Genomic DNA, 15,882 nt, shown 5'->3' with positions numbered 1-15,882 from the left:
CATATTTATTTCCGTTTATGTAAACTTCAAAACTAGGTAAAGGAGTTAGAAGTCAGCATAGTGAATAGAAGTCACGTGACTGGAAGAGAGCATGAGAGGAGCTTCTGTGTGCAGATAATGTTCTCATTCTTGATTTGGGTGGCAGTCGGAAGATATGGAGCATTTATGAAAATTCATTTAACTGTACACTTGGAGTTTGTGCTCTTTTCTCAGGGCATGTTATACTTCAATAAAGAAGTTTACCTAAATGAAAAAATAAAGGCATTCCTCTTTCCTACTCCAAAGAGGGAGAAAAAAGTATATTCAAGACTTCCTACATACCTTGTAAGGGAGAACAATATGATATGACAAGTAAAATGCATGGCATTCTTTGTTAACCAAAAAAAGGAAAGCACCAAACTGTGAAACAGATTGCAACAACCACAAACAAAGCACCTGGTCAGGAAATACCAAATTCAACGGAACTCCCAAGGAAATTCAACACCAAATCCTCAGGTCACTGGCTACCCTCTAACCCATTTGTATTTCTTAATAACTTACCGGAAGAGAATGATGAGATGACGTCAACCATGCTATTTCATCAGTTTCAAGGAAGTTTGGTACCTGGGAGCATGACTTTGCTATTGTTGAATCTGGAAACCACAGGCAGCCTAGATAAAGCTGCTGGGCCTATTCTATAAGGATTTAGGATCACACTGTCCCATACCATGAAGATCGCCTATGTTGAGGAATCACACTTAGGGTAGTTGGCTTTCCTGGTGTTATTTAGAGTGGTTTCTTAAATAACATCTGATCACACTGTTGATAGCTGGGAGCAGGAGGGACAGTGGAAGTAAAATTGTTAAGAACTTAAATTATCGGGATCCCTGGGTGGCGCAGCGGTTTGGCGCCTGCCTTTGGCCCAGGGCGCGATCCTGGAGACCCGGGATCGAATCCCACATCGGGCTCCTGGTGCATGGAGCCTGCTTCTCCCTCTGCCTATGTCTCTGCCCCCCCCCCCCTGTGACTATCATAAATAAATAAAAAAATTTTTTTTAAAATTAAAAAAAAAAAGAACTTAAATTATCTAGTCTGTCTTTAGCATTAGCAAATCATAAAATATGGAAGCCTTAGTTTTGCATGATAAACTTTTATTTGTATCCGTAGAGAAAGACAAAGAAGTTGAAAGATGATCCTATAAAAGTTCTAAGAGCCAGGGCAGATCTCAACAGGGGACCTCCCTCATTGACTGAGCTGCCCAGGGCTGGGAAGGCTACAGGGGGATGGTTCTGCAGTGTGGAGCTGAACAGACCTGAGTTCAGATGGCAGTTCTGTACCTTGCTGAGTAACCTTGGACGATTTCTTGATCTTGCTAACATTTGATTTCCTTATCTGTTAAAGGCATATAATACCTACATCTCAGTGCTGCAGGGAGGGTCAGATGGGATATGGTTTATGAGGTGCTTAGCACAGTGTCTGGAAACAAGTAAATAATGAAATTGTACCCGGTGCACTGAAGTTCATCCATTACTTCCCTTTGGGCTGCCATAATTGTGCAGGGAACAGTGTGGCTAATTGATTTAGAGGTTTTCTGATAAGAGCTTCTAACACTAATCTACTAAGACATTTCTAGAGCCGTTGTATGGAGAGCAAGAGAGATCCTGGAGTTATGGAGGTACTGGTGTAGCCCATGTCTTCAAAGGAATGCATAATCCAGTGTGAAAGAAAGAGAAAAAGCTCACCTACATTGATGGCTACCAGATACATTGCTATCAACTTACCTTTTGTTGTTTAATTTTTATAATAATCCTACATGGTAGATTTTTCTAATGCCAGTTTTTATAGATGAAGAAATTATTCTAGAAAAGTACCCAAGGCCACAATGTTTGCAAGGCCAGAATGCAGACCTCTGGGTCCTCTTGCTTCCAAAGCCCATCTCTTTCCATCACATGTTGCACAATGGGGTGGGGCAGACAGTCCAGCCATAACAACCGGAGGCAAAAGCAAACACATCTGACCGTGCAAGCACAGCTATGGGAGCACCAGGGAGAAAAGATCAGTTTCAAATGTAGAGATTTACCTTGATTAGTTTCAGATTTACGTTTTGCCTTCAATGTAGTTATTTGCTCTGCTTTAAAATTTGGAAAAATATCCAAGATAGATGTTAATAAAATGTCTCTTCTCAATCATCTTAACCATCTTTTGCATCACACAGGAATTATTTTTCTTGTTGCCTAAGATTTCTGAAATGAGAAGCCCTGTAGGTGTGGTGGTATTTATCCAAGAGAGTCGAATTTGTATCCTAAGATCTGGGATGTTTCCTAGTTCTGAAACTTAGCTGTATGACCTTGGTCTTGGCGCACAAGTCATCGGGTCTCTGAGCCCTCAATTTGATCATCACAAAACAGGAAGAATCATATCGCCTATTACAAAGGATCAGAAAAGCATCCAATTAACTATTGTGTGTAAAAGCACACAAAGAACCAGCCTGGGAGAGTCCCCATAGCTACATTAAGGTGAACATGGTTGTCCAGGTTTTCATTTTGATTTCTCATGTAGTCCTGAGCAAGTTACTTACTCTCTCCATAGTCCAGTTTCTCTTCTTATACAAAAAAAGAATGGTAGTTCTTCTGAAGACAGAGAAATAGTAATTAGATTAGCAGACTATTTTTTTGATCCTTTCATAAACCTTTAAATCTTCAGATAATTGCTAATAATAAAATATTACATGTGTATATCTAGCTTTCTATATATAAAGGTCCATTTTATTCTGGAAAAAGAATCCATATTTTTCAATATCCTTCCAAAAGAATGTGGACACTATGCCCCCAGAAGAAATGATTGCATGCACCCCACTCAGGTTTCCTGCCCTCCACCCCACTGTCTTCTTTTTTCCTTCCTTTCCTTTCCTTTCCTTTCCTTTCCTTTCCTTTCCTTTCCTTTCCTTTCTCTTTCTCTTTCTCTTTCTCTTTCTCTTTCTCTTTCTCTTTCTTTTTTCTTTTCTTTTCTTTTCTTTTTTCATGTCTCTTTGTCAAAGAATAGTTTACATACCATAAAATTTACTCATTGTAAGTGTAGTTTGATTGTTTTTACTACATGCCTATAGTTGTGACTATTATGTAGTGTTAGAACTTTTCACCACCCCATCATGACTGCTCATTTGCAGTCCATCCTGCCCCACATTCTGTCCCCATTCCATTTCCAGCAACCGCTCATCTACTTTATATCACCTTCATTTTGCCATTTCTAGAGACCTCCCACAAATGGACCTACAATCTGTAGTCTTTTGTGTCTAGCTTCTTTCATTTAACATGCTATTGACATTCACCTGTGTTCTTGCACGTATCTGTAATTTGTTCCTTTTGATTAAAAAAAAAAATAGGTTTACCGTATTCCATTATTTGAACGTTCCATACTCTGTTTATCTGTTCACCAGCTGAGAGACATTTGTATTGTTTCCAGTTTGGGGTTATTATGAATAACACTGCTATGAACTTTTGCACAAAAGCCCTTGTGTGGTCATATGTTATCATGTCTCTTAGTTCAAAACCTAGGAGTGGTAGCACTGGGTCACATGATATATTTATGTTCAACTTTTTTTTTTTTTTTTTATGTTCAACTTTTTTGAGAAACTACCAGAGGTTTCCAAACTAGCTGCACCATTTTACATTCTCATCAGCAATGGATGAGTGTATCTCTTTTTCCACATCCTCCTCAACACTTGGTATAGTCAGTCTTTTTAATTATAGCCATTGTAGCTAATGTGTAGTGGTATTTCATTGTGGTTTTCATTTTATTTCCCTATGACTAAGGGTATTTAAAATATTTTCATGTGCTTATTGAATATGTGTATATCTTCTTTAGTGAAATGTTTCTTTAAATCATTTGTGCATTTTTTTCAGTTGAGTTGGTCTCTTATTTTGAAATGTAGTAGTTTTTTTAGATATTCTGAATACTAGTCCTTTTCTGGACATATGATTTGTAGAAATTTCTTCCAATCTGTGGGTCATCTTTCTATTTTCATAATGATGTCTTTTTTTGTAAAGATTTTATTTATTTGAGAGAGACACAGAGAGACATAGAGCATGAGCAGAGAAAGGGGCAGAGGGAGAGGGAGAAGCAGACTCCCCACTGAGCAGAGAGCCCAATGCTGGGCTTGATCCTAGGGCCCTGAGATCATGACCTGAGCTGAAGGCAGATGCTTAACTGACTGAGCCACCAGGTACCCTAATGATGTCTTTGAAGAGAAAAAAATTTTAATCTTGATGATACCCGATTTATCAATTTTTTTCTTTTATGGATTATGTTCTTATAGAATATATAAGTATTAAACCAAAGCACAAAGATTTAATGCTTTTGTCTAGAAGTTTTATAGTTTTAGCTTTTATATTTAAGTCCATGATCCATTTTAAGTTCATTTTTCACTTATGGTGTGAAGTATGGGTTGCATTGAATATGTATATCTAACTGTCCCATCATTATTTGTTGGAAAGACTATCCCTTCCTTATCAAATTGCCTTGGCACTTTTCTTAAAATCAATGAACCATGAATGTGGGGGCTTATTTTGGAATAAATCTCTCTTCTATTTCATTGACCTATATGTCTATCCTAATGCCAGTCCATGCTGTCTTGATAACATCTAGCTCTATAGAAGCTTTTGAAATCAGATAGTTTAAGTCCACGAGCTTTATTCTATTCTTTCAAAAAGTTTTTTTGTTTTGTTTTTTGTTTGTTTGTTTACTTTCCTAGGTCCTTTGTATTGCCACATAAATTTTAGGATCGGCTTTTTAATCCCTCTGAATAATCCAGCTGGAATTTCAGTAGAGATTGCATTGAATCTAGAGATCAATTTAAAGAGACTGGTTAGGTCCTGTGGGAAGGCACACATTTATAGATAACATTTATCTAGCACTATTAAATTGTAAAGACTGCTTTAAAGTTTTTGCACTTACTTCCTTGGAAGGAAATGAGAAAGCAGTAACCATCTGCAAAAACGCAATATGCATTTACACTGGGGTGTTGCCAGTTTTTTCATTCTTTACCCCTCATTAAAAGAAGGAACTTGGTGGCTCAGTCAGTTAAGTGGCTGACTCTTCATTTTGGCTCAATTTATAATCTCAGGGTCCTGGGATTGAGTCCTGCATTGGGTTCCACGCTTAGCAAGGAGTCTGCTTGAGGATTCTCTCATTCTCTCTCCTTGCCTCTCTCCCTCTCTTCCTCTCTTCCTCTCTTCCTGTCCCTTTTTCCTTCCCCCTCCCTCTCCCTCTCTCCTACCCTTCCCCCAACACACACACACTCTCATAAATAATTAAAAAAAAAATAGAAGGGTGTTGATGCTCTGTCTTTTATATTTTGAGCAGCTGGTCAAAGGGAACCAGATCATTGGAAGGCAATGGTATATTTCTCTCTGCTCTGTTTTGTGCATCTTCTCTGGGGAAGATGAGTTGCCACCCCTCCCTCCGACATCACACACATGTTTGGAGCAGAGGTTGCAGCTGGAGTTGGGTTGTTAAGGCTGTCTGGCTATGGGATGTTCTCATCTGTGCAGGTTGGCTTTGTACAGACTTGTGTAGAGCCCTCTGGGCTTTGTGAACGCTGCCTGGGCAAACTGATTTACTCACCTTTGCTCAGGATACAGACTTTGGGCCAAGGCACACCCTCATTATCCTGTCTGTTCAGGACCCTGCATTATCGGGGGGGAAAAAAACAAACAAACCCTGGAATAGGTGAGTGTAAACTTGGAGATCAAGCCAGTCCAGTCACAGTAGAAACCTCTCCTGCTTCAAGGAAAACAACAGCAAACATAAAGAAGGCTGAATCAGCCCCTACACTGCCTTTCTGCAGGAGTAAAACAGGAAACTTACGTGATTCTGCTTCTCCCTTCCCACCCTTGCACCTGCCACAGAAGCACCAGATCCTTGTTACCCACTTTGGCTTCCTTGTTTACTATCAGGTTTAGGATTTGGAGATCACCTAGACTGGTGTTTCCCCAGTTCATGATGGTTCATGTACTCATTTCAGTGCTTATAAGACAAAGAAAGAAGCTGATTTCTAGGCCCTATCTTTTAAGGCAATCGAATCCATTTTTGAAAGGATCTTGGGTGTTGCTTATAGACAGTGAAATTAGAAAAGTCCTGATCTAGGCCAGCACACTCACCTCCAAGCGTCTGCATGTCCTTCATCTAAAGTCACCATCAACCAGAGCTGTGTTTGTAAGAGTCTTGGGGACAGGAAAGCAATTTGTTTATTCCTTTGGGTATTCTAAGCAAATCATCTCTGAATCAAGTTAGAACTTAAAAAAAAAAAAAAAAACTGCAACCTCAACCTTGGTAGTTTAACTTCCCCATATGGAAATGACTACATTCAATTATCTTGCAGTGTTACACCCTTGGTTTTTCTCAAGGGTCTGTATAAGAAAGAAGTACTTCAGTGTTTCCAACCATCAGCAAAATTAGTGTGGAAGATAATTTTCCATTCCAGAGCCAAGGTCTCTCTATGAGAATTGTTTCGGTGCCTTCAGATGGTAGGCCTGGTTCTACTTTTTGAAAGCACTCAGGGCTTTGAGTACATTGTCCACTTTGAGTGTTAGCTTCTTTGCTTGTGTAAAAGATTGTAAAAATAGCACCTACATCACAGGAATGTTGTGAGCCTTGAAACAATGTGTGGCATCATATGGAAGTTCGGCCTACAATTGACTGTTACTAATTTAGAATAGAAAACCTTGCCTCTCTAGTGGCAATTGTTATGCGGCCGTTTTTTCACACAGTGAGATTTTTAGTGACCTTTTATTTTCCCTTTTGTCTTCATCTACTGAAAAACTCAGATCACAACAGGTTTGCCTGAGTTTGGAGTCTCAATATTTTCTTTTCCTCTAAGGTTTTTGTCCGGTTGTTTATAGATCATGACTTTCTCTGATAAGAATCTGCAAGCCTTTGTTTGGGAAGTAGGTAGGGCATTAGTTATAAATGGCTGAAGGTTGACCTCAGGGGCCATCCTCCACATCTCCTGGGCTTGTGTTAGGAGTAGGGCAAGAGAAAGAGGCTAAAGAAAAGCTAAAAAGCACAGTTGGTCATCCAGAAGCTAAGCAGATTATCAGGCAAGCAGATTATCTGCCCAAGGATGGGTTCTGTAATTATGGTTCTCTCTTGCTACTCCCAGTGGGCTGTTGCAGTCATCACAGGGCCTGGGGAATCCAGAAATCCTCCTGGGTATAGGACACTATAGAGTCGTTGCCTAAACCCCAGTCCCTGCCATCAAGAATATCCTTTCTCTACCCAAATTGCTTTTCAGTTAACACTGCTGTGTGAGCTTATAGGAGTATGGGATTTCACACAGAATCATGGAATTTTACGGCTGAATGAGACTCAAAATTGGCTAGTCCAGCCTTTCACTTTTTACAGATGAGGGGAGGGGCCTGGGGGCTTGGAGAGGTTAAGTAGTGACATCATTGAGGTCTCACGGGTAACACATTAAGGAATGACACCCAGTCTCTTGATTGCAAATATGGTAGCCCTTTCTCAGGGGGCCTCCTCATCCACGAGGAATTCAGAACTATCTGTTCCTGATAGTGGATTTTATTTAAAAATGTGGTGCTAAATCCTGCCTTATAGTAAATGGTATTACTCCAGATGGTATTCTAGTCTGTATGCTAAAGTTCCTACTCCAATTTAGAGATTAACCGAATAGTAATAATTACCACAGAAGTCTGACATAATCAGCACTATTAAAGGCAAGCCATTTTTTTTGCACTCTGAATGTGTAGGCAGGTGCTTTATAAAACTCAACTAAATAAGCAAATTGTTTATTTTCCATAGAGTTTAATGCCAGCCAGAATGTAGACTTCTAACACGTGCATTTTAAATATGTGAAAAAGAAGAAAACAGATTGTAATTTTTTTTTACATGGCAGAATAGAAAGATGGGTGGAGAACAGTGATTGCAGAGCTCTGGTGAGTCTTGGCAGCGCATCTTGCCCCACAGGTTCAAGCAGAGCTAGAGTTGTAGGGTATAAGTTTGGGGCCAGGTACCTAGTAACTGTCACTTATGAGGTCATCTGTCACAACAAAGCCCACACTGTGCTTTGAAAGTTTGTAATCAATGACCTCCTCTCCACAACGAATTGTATGTTTTTCATCTGTCCTTATGTAGGCACTAGTCTTCCATCTTGCTTACGATCTGAAATACTTCTCCTTCTTCTGTAAATGACTCCATTGTAAATGATTTTGATTCAGCTACATCCATTTGGGGGGTGAGTTTGCATATAAGCCTACATCTGTGTTCAGGCCTGATCCCTTTTCCTGGCCCTGTGCATAGGGCTTGAGTGTGAACCGTCATAGGTACCAGTGTAAGAAGAAATGAAAGCGAGGAGGTGGCTCTCGCATGCAAAGCAGAGGCTCCCTTGTCCTTGAGCCCCTGACTCTGTGGTCCCCCAGGCCCGCACTGCTACAAAAACAGACTTTTGAATGGCTGCAAAATGGCCTTTGATTCTAGCTCACTGAATCACTTGACATGTTCAGCATCGTGAGATGAGTGAGTGCCTGGGTCAAGACTGATGCCCCTGGTCTTATGATGGTGTTTCTCAGCAGTGTTTTTGCTAATGATTTATAGACCAAAGCCCTGCCACATTGGGTCTTGGTGTATCTTTCTTCCACCTTATGTGACAGTTCATGTAACACAGTTACTCTCCTATGCCTGTCCTTGGGAAAAGAATGGACACCGAGAGGGCCGTTGACCAGCGTCCCAAATTGCACCAACAAGCCTTCTCTTTGTGAATGGCCCCGGGACCACCTCTGTTCAGAGAGTTATTGCTAATTGTTGTTGTTTCTATTATTATTATGTGTAGTAGTGCGCTGCACCGTTTTCAAAATATCATATGATCGTTCGCCCTAGTAACATCATTGTGAGGCAGTGTCAGCAGTGGAGTGTTATATGGTTGCGACTGCCACCTTCACAAGATCACATAGTGCTGAAACTGGATTTGAATCCAGTCGTACTTACCCCAGTGTCTCCACAAGTTCCGCTAATATTTTATGCAACTATATTATAGGTGTTGTTTTTCTGCATGATTTTTTTCTCTTGGTAGCATTCATTTGAACTCTTCCCATGTAAGTTTATTTCATTCTTTTAATGGCTACATATGGTTTAATATTTCCTTTAACTACTTTCTTATTTGGGTTACTTTCTGTTGTTTATTCTTTGCTGTAATAAATAATGTTAAAGATCCTTAATACATATACTTTTAAGCAGGAATGAGAGTTTCTGTAGGATAGCTTCCTAGAAGTGGAATCATGCATCAGAGAGTACATGCATATTAAATTTTAATAAATATTGCCAAAGCTGCCTCCCAAAAAGAATTTTGCTCACCAATAGTGTGTGAGAATGCCTTTTTCCTAACATTAATCTTCTCTTTATCTCTGCCAATTTGGTGAAGAAAAAAATTTTTTTTTCTACGTTGTGTTTCTCTGACTCCTGGTGGAGTTGAGCTAATCATTTGGTTTTGGGGGGAATGTGTGTGTGTGTGTGTGTGTGTGTGTGTGTGTGTGTGTATTTGCTTTTTGCCCATGTTGCCACTTATTTTTTTTTATTAGAGACACTCTATATATTCTGGATAATAATCTTTTGTCTGAAATGCACAGCAAGTATCTTTCTCTGTCACTCTTCCTTTAATTTTCTTATAGACATTTATATGTGTGTGTGAGGTCATTATTTGCCTTTATTGTTTCTAGATTTTGCCTTGTTTAAGGAAGCATTCCTAGCCCAAGTATACTAAATTATCTCCTATATACCCTTCTATATTTACCTCTGTAACTCTCTAGAATTCTTTTCGGTGTAGGTTATGAACTAGGAATCTAGTTTTACCTTTCTCTAAGTAGAGAATCCATTGTTCTCACCATTAATGGAATAATCTGTTTTGCAACTCATTTGAAATGCCACCTTTATCATAGACTAAATTATCTTGTGTATAGCTGTGCAACTGGTTTTTCTATGTTATCTGTTTCACCAATTTATTTTCTATTCCTGTACCAGTATTGGAGGACTTTAATTGTTTGAGCCTCAGAATAATTTTTTATGTCAGGAAGGGAAAATCCCCCTTAATTGATGCTCTGTTTTTCAAAAAATGTCTGTATTTTTGTGCACTTTTTTTTTCCCCTTATGATCTTACAGAATCAGGATGTCAAGGTCTGTAGACAAAATTCCTTTGAGTATTGTGGTCGAGAATGCATTGCATTAATAGGTTCATTTTAGATAAATTGACATCTTTAAACATTTAGTTTCCTCATCCAGAAATATATGTCTAAATGAGATGACCTTGACCCCAAAGACGTTTAGATTCTCTTTTCCTTCAGTACCACCCATGAACATGTCTACATTATGATTGTTAGCCCTTTATGTCCAACAATTAAATTCTAAAGTTTTCCTTATGTAGATCTTGCATTGAAGGGTTTATTTGTTGCTGTTAGAAAGGGAGTCTGTTCTCCCATTACACTAGCTAAATTTGTATTGCTAGTCTGTAGGAAAGCTGTGGGGTTTTAGATGTTTTGTTTTATTTTGTTTTTTTATCAAGCTGTTTGAGCTCTTTCATTGGTTACCTGCATGTTTATTTCTTCTTACTGTATCACATTGGCTAAGACTAAAAGAGTTTGGTGAAATTAAAACTAAACTAAAAAAACTAGAACCTAAAAACTTTGGTGAAAGCGTCAGCTATTGAGTGAGTGCTGTCTTTGTTGAGAATGCACCTAATGTTTCACCACTAAATATGACAAATACACTCTATCAGTTTGAAGATCTCTCTTTCTACTCCCAGCTTTCTGAGGAGTGTGCTTTTTATTGTAGACTACACAAGCTTCCTGTCACAAGGTGCCTTAATTTTTCCACTTACATTTTCCTTGAGAATCCAGAGATTGTCCACAGTGGCTGGGAACTCTCAGCATTGGCATCCCAGCTGAACTATAGTGGTTTAGAACTTAGTGTGACTTCTCTCTTTCTCCCCTTTCACTCACATTTGACCCTGGGTGGCCTAAGGGAAGGAGCTACTTTGTGTGACATTTCCTATGCTTCCTTCATCCCCTGGAAAAAAATAATTAAGTAATAGTGTGTGAACCAAAACAAGAGCACCACTTCTAGAATTTTCTGATTGGCAGCATTGAACAGATTTCATTCCTGGCTTCTATTTTGAGATAACTTCACTTTTTTTCCACTTGATTGTCTTGAGTAACCAACCACCAACTCACACTCTGGTTGCTAAGTGGCTTTGTAGTTTCTACTGGAGGGTGTGAGAAAGGAATCACTACCTGACCTCTGATTTCCTGTTGAGATTTCATGCAAGCACAGGGTGCAGTTACTTCTAACTCTGGGTTCTCAGCACTAACTGCCTTGCATGTGGTTCATGCAAAAGAAATGCTTCACAGTTGGTTGATAAAATTTCATTGCAGAGTATATTTGATAACTTTCAGGTGGTGAAGATTTTTTGCTAAGCTATAAACAGAAAGATTTCATTTTGTCAGGCATGCATTTGGAGCATGACTCTAATGTGACTTGGCACCTGTCTACAGAATTGTCCCTGTGTCCAGTGACATTTTGCTTTGGGGAAGTCAACACCTGCTGTGATGGCATCTGTCATATTTAGGAATGTGAAATGCTCATGAATAATGCAAGGCCGCCTTGGTAAAATGCCTTTTTCAGAAAACAATATAAGACTTTGGTAAAAGATTGTTATAAGCAACAAAGAAGAGAATTTGGGGTCCTTCTGAGGTGAAAGCTGTTGATGATGTCTTTTATTATGGTTTTTCCCATCTTGATGTAAGCTAAATAGATTTTATTATTTTTAGAGAGTGTAGTTAAGAAAGCAAGAACCTGCTAGATATGAGAATCCTTTCTTTTTATTGCATTAGTACAAACCAGTATTAGTCTCAACATCAATTTGAGTATTAATGTTTTGGGGGTACCGTTTTTGGAGACGGAGTGGACTCATCTCAGACACATGGTTTGTGACTGGCAACCATCCAAGAGCGACCAGGCCAAGAGAGAGATGGATGCCGGAAACCCTGAGAAGCAAGGCAGCCCCATCATCCAGGCATCAATAGCTGGTCTTTGAGCCCCTTCCAGTTCTGATGGGGTTAGTTTCAGCTTCCAGGGCTGTTGGTATCGGAGGTTAGGTCAATTGGACAGTTATTTTTCTTGCCTCAGCTGTTCTCTTTTCCTCCAAATCCCTGAGTCCAGAAAAGAGGCTGAGAGCTGAGACAAGGTGTAAACTAAATAGTCCCTACCTCTTCTCTTGCAGGCAGGTGACAAACATTACCACCCCAGCTGTGCACGATGCAGCAGATGCAACCAGATGTTCACAGAAGGAGAGGAAATGTATCTTCAAGGTAAGGTAGACTCAAGAATTTATTAAGTTCTTCCCATCTGGGAAAAGAAAACCTTGCTTTGTTTGTTTGTTTGTTTGTTTCTAGAGAAGGAGGCATTTCATTAGTGGCCAGGCTCCCCAGATCCAAAATGAATGTGGCCCAAAGTTACCTCGTCAGTTAGTATTACTCAGCCAAGCAGTTGACATTGCTGGCGGTGAGCCCCTGAATCTGTTTAAAAAAAGGAATGTGTTGCTTCTAGAACAAATGAATAGGCCTTTATGTTTGGTGCTATGGAGGTGAGGTAAGATTGAAAATCAGAAATACCTCCTCCCAACCTTCACCAGGAAATTTGGGAAAGAAGACAAAAGAGGAAAAGCATTCATAGAGGCTACTTTGTCTTTGCTCCTTTCACTATCCTTTGAGAAGGATTTTTTGACCCCTCCAGCCTGCTCTTACGCAGGCTTTCAGGAAGAAGAAAACCTCATACTTGGTGAATTGCATCACAGATGTATTTAATCCCATTGGGATGATGTAGCTGTCCTATTGAAAGAAAGAGCGAGAGAATGAGAGAAAACATACCCAGAGTAGAAAGAGAAATGGAGAAGTTTCTCGTGGCAAAGAAGTACTCATTATTTACCAGAGGGCCATCAGATTTTTTTTGAGGGAGGGAGCAGGGAAGGGGCAGAGGGAGAGAATCTTAAGCAGGCTCCATGCCCAGCCTGGGGCTCAGTCTCACAATGCTGAGGTCATGACCTGAGCCGAAATCAAGAATTGGATGCTTAACCAAGGCACCCCCCAGATTTTTTTTAATTGAAAAAATCATTCTGAGAAATTTTCCCAGTGTACAACCATAACTAGTTTTTATAAACTAAAATACTGAAACTTCTCAGAGGGAAGCTTAGGGGAGGATTCTCTTCCAGTCAGACAGCACCATCTGCACAAACATTTTACTATTTTTAGCTGGAAAAAGAGTCATTAAATTGACAAGGGCTTATCAGTAAAATTAGCAAGAACCATGAGAGCTGGTGCTCATTTAGTTTGGTAATTACCGGGTCTCATCTGCCTTCGTATTCATTTCTTTGTCTTTCTGCACTTAACACTATGTGTATTTTAATGAATGGTTTGCTTTGCTCTCTATGTTGTTTTTATACAACGAAGAAATGTCTATAGAAATGATTCTTGAATATTAAAGCAAAGTCTTACCTATTCTCCTCTAAAAAATGCTAGGTAAATGAGAAATTGACAATCCAAATATCCCTTAGTTTTAATGATGACTTTGCAAAGTTCTGATGAAAAAAGTCACTGAATTTTGAAGGTCCCAATAAAGGCAAGTGACAAGCCCCCAAAACCATGGTCTCATGTGGACTTTATATGACACATTTTCCCGAGGGCAGGCTGTGAATCTGCCTAGCAATAGGCAGGTGTCACTTTGCATTTTCAGCATGAAGCAGATTTATTCTCTATTTGATCTCCAGGCTTTGTTTTAGATTTTAGTGTGTCAATCATAGCACTCAAAAACAAAGACACAAGAGTGTGTGTTAATCCCATGTCTGCTAGGAACTGAGACTCAAAGGCTCTGGGTGCAGCTCTGCACGTTCACATGGTTCTGGAACCTGAATAGAGAGTGATTTCAAGCTGTGCACAAATGCAGCACATTCATACTACAAATAAACAAGTGTCCGTTAAGATGGGCTATACTCGGAATTCCAGGGATTGTTGTAAATGTCTTCTGGAGTTGGGCTTCAGCGCTCTCTGCCTGCCCTCTTGGCACATCCTTGAAGAATGAGTAGTTCATCTTCCTCAGCATCTGATATTCTCCCCAAGTCACATTCCTTGTGTGGCTGACCTCTGAAGAACAGTGTGACACTGTGCAAACCCAGTATTCTGGCCAAAGGCTTTTACTCAATAGAACCTTCACAGCGAATGCTGCTGTTGGGTCCACCCCAACCCTTGGCTTTCCACATTAAGAGGATTTCCTGTGCTTTGTAGCCAGCCTCAGAGTAAATGTTAATGCTGAAAGGACTATGTGTCTGTCTGGTCTGTTTGTTTCATTTTCTTTTTTTATTTTTATTTTTTTTGGCTCTTGGTTAAGCAAGATAGAAATGATTGTTAAATAGGGATTCAAGTATTATTCTGATATAAAAGGTATTATCTTGTGGTTAACATTATTTTAGCCATTTTAGCTCAGTGGTATAAACTAATTCAAGAGTTACTTTAATTTAGTGACTTTTCAAGTACACACAGATTGTTGCTTGAACAGATAAAAATTTGACAATGAAATGCAGGAAGTCTGATATTCATGCTGACACTTATTAAATTTATATCACTTACTGCTTTCAACTTAGTAACTTTATTTGCTCAAGTCTTACCCAGGGCTCCTTCAGTTCTTCTGCCCATAACCATATTTGAACATATCCTTATGTGATCATAAGACTTAGATCTAAGGGGCAGCCCTGGTGGCTCAGTGGTTTAGGGCCGCCTTCAGCCCAGGGTGTGATCCTGGAGACCCAGGATTGAGTCCCATTTTGGGGGACTCTGCATGGAGCCTGCTTCTCCCTCTGCCTGTGTCTCTGCCCCTGTCTCTGTGTGTGTCTCTTGTGAATAAATAAATAAAATCTTAAAAAAAAAAAAAAGACTTCATCTAGGTCTTACCCACAACTCTTTAAATGACATATATATCTAGGCATACAAAATCGTATCAGTGGGCTTGGATTCTTATAAGAGCTTTCTCTGGTATATAAGTGTTTTGCTTAGTTGTGTGATATGAGCACCATCCAGAGAAGGGTTTCATACTCTAAGAAGGTGAAGCACTGACTCAGGGACAGGAAAAAAAAAAAAAAAAAAAAGGCACTTAACCAGTAATTTCATTCACAAGTGGAGGCCTTTTTTTGTTAATTAAAGGTTAAAAGTTAAAGAAAACTTCTGCATTCGGAATATAACTTTCAACCTTTCTACTACTTGGCTTGATTTTCCATATCTTTGTAAATGACTGTGTAATTGGATCAACAAAAAATTCAGTGAGTTTTGCTTCTGGATATAGACTATCTGGTTTGACTCTACTTCCCCTCATCTCAATTGCTTGGTTGTTTTGATGTTCTATAAACATGGTTTATGGATTATATTTAAATTAAATACAGCTTGTAGTAAAGATACAGTCATGACTTTTAAAGGATAATAATATGGTCCAAAGCAACAGCGACAACACTCAGTCAAGAACTAAATATCTCTTGAATCAAAACACTGTTGTGCCCATTAGTGGTCTCTGTGGTCTAGAATTATGACCTTTATAGGGCAAGCTCAGACTCGTTGAGGAAAACTCACCCAGAGGTTAGAGTTGTCATAATTCACTTGGGCACAGGGCTCTAACACTTCCCTCTCTCGGTAGAGAAGGATATGATCTGTTCTCAGGAGTTCTGGCTAATAGGACTATGGCTTCTTTCCATTTCCTTTAATGCTTTGCGGGCACCATGTCTTTCCAGGTTCCACCGTTTGGCATCCCGACTGTAAGCAATCTACCAAGACTGAGGAAAAGCTGCGGGTAAGGAAACAATTAGAA

At 39.5% G+C, this 15,882-nt stretch overlaps 1 protein-coding gene across 50 annotated transcripts in view; it reads left to right on the top strand.

Moving 5' to 3' along the window:
- ABLIM1 (actin binding LIM protein 1) overlaps nt 1-15,882 on the top strand; it is a 342,319-nt gene that overhangs the window by 276,386 nt on the left and 50,051 nt on the right. For all 50 annotated transcript variants that reach the window (XR_011997590.1, XR_011997589.1, XM_072740162.1 and 47 more), the window contains 2 exons: nt 12,260-12,347; nt 15,806-15,864. Coding sequence is in view for 48 of the 50 variants with exons in the window: in XM_072740162.1 (XP_072596263.1) it covers nt 12,260-12,347; nt 15,806-15,864 (147 nt within the window). In the remaining 2 variants the exon portion in view is untranslated. The remainder of the gene's footprint in view (nt 1-12,259; nt 12,348-15,805; nt 15,865-15,882) is intronic.

Source organism: Vulpes vulpes, chromosome 15 (genome assembly GCF_048418805.1).
Source record: "Vulpes vulpes isolate BD-2025 chromosome 15, VulVul3, whole genome shotgun sequence".
NCBI classification, from domain to species: Eukaryota; Metazoa; Chordata; class Mammalia; order Carnivora; family Canidae; genus Vulpes; species Vulpes vulpes.
The sequence above is the reverse complement of the archived record's forward strand: the minus strand, read 5'-3'. Positions and strand labels throughout refer to the sequence as shown.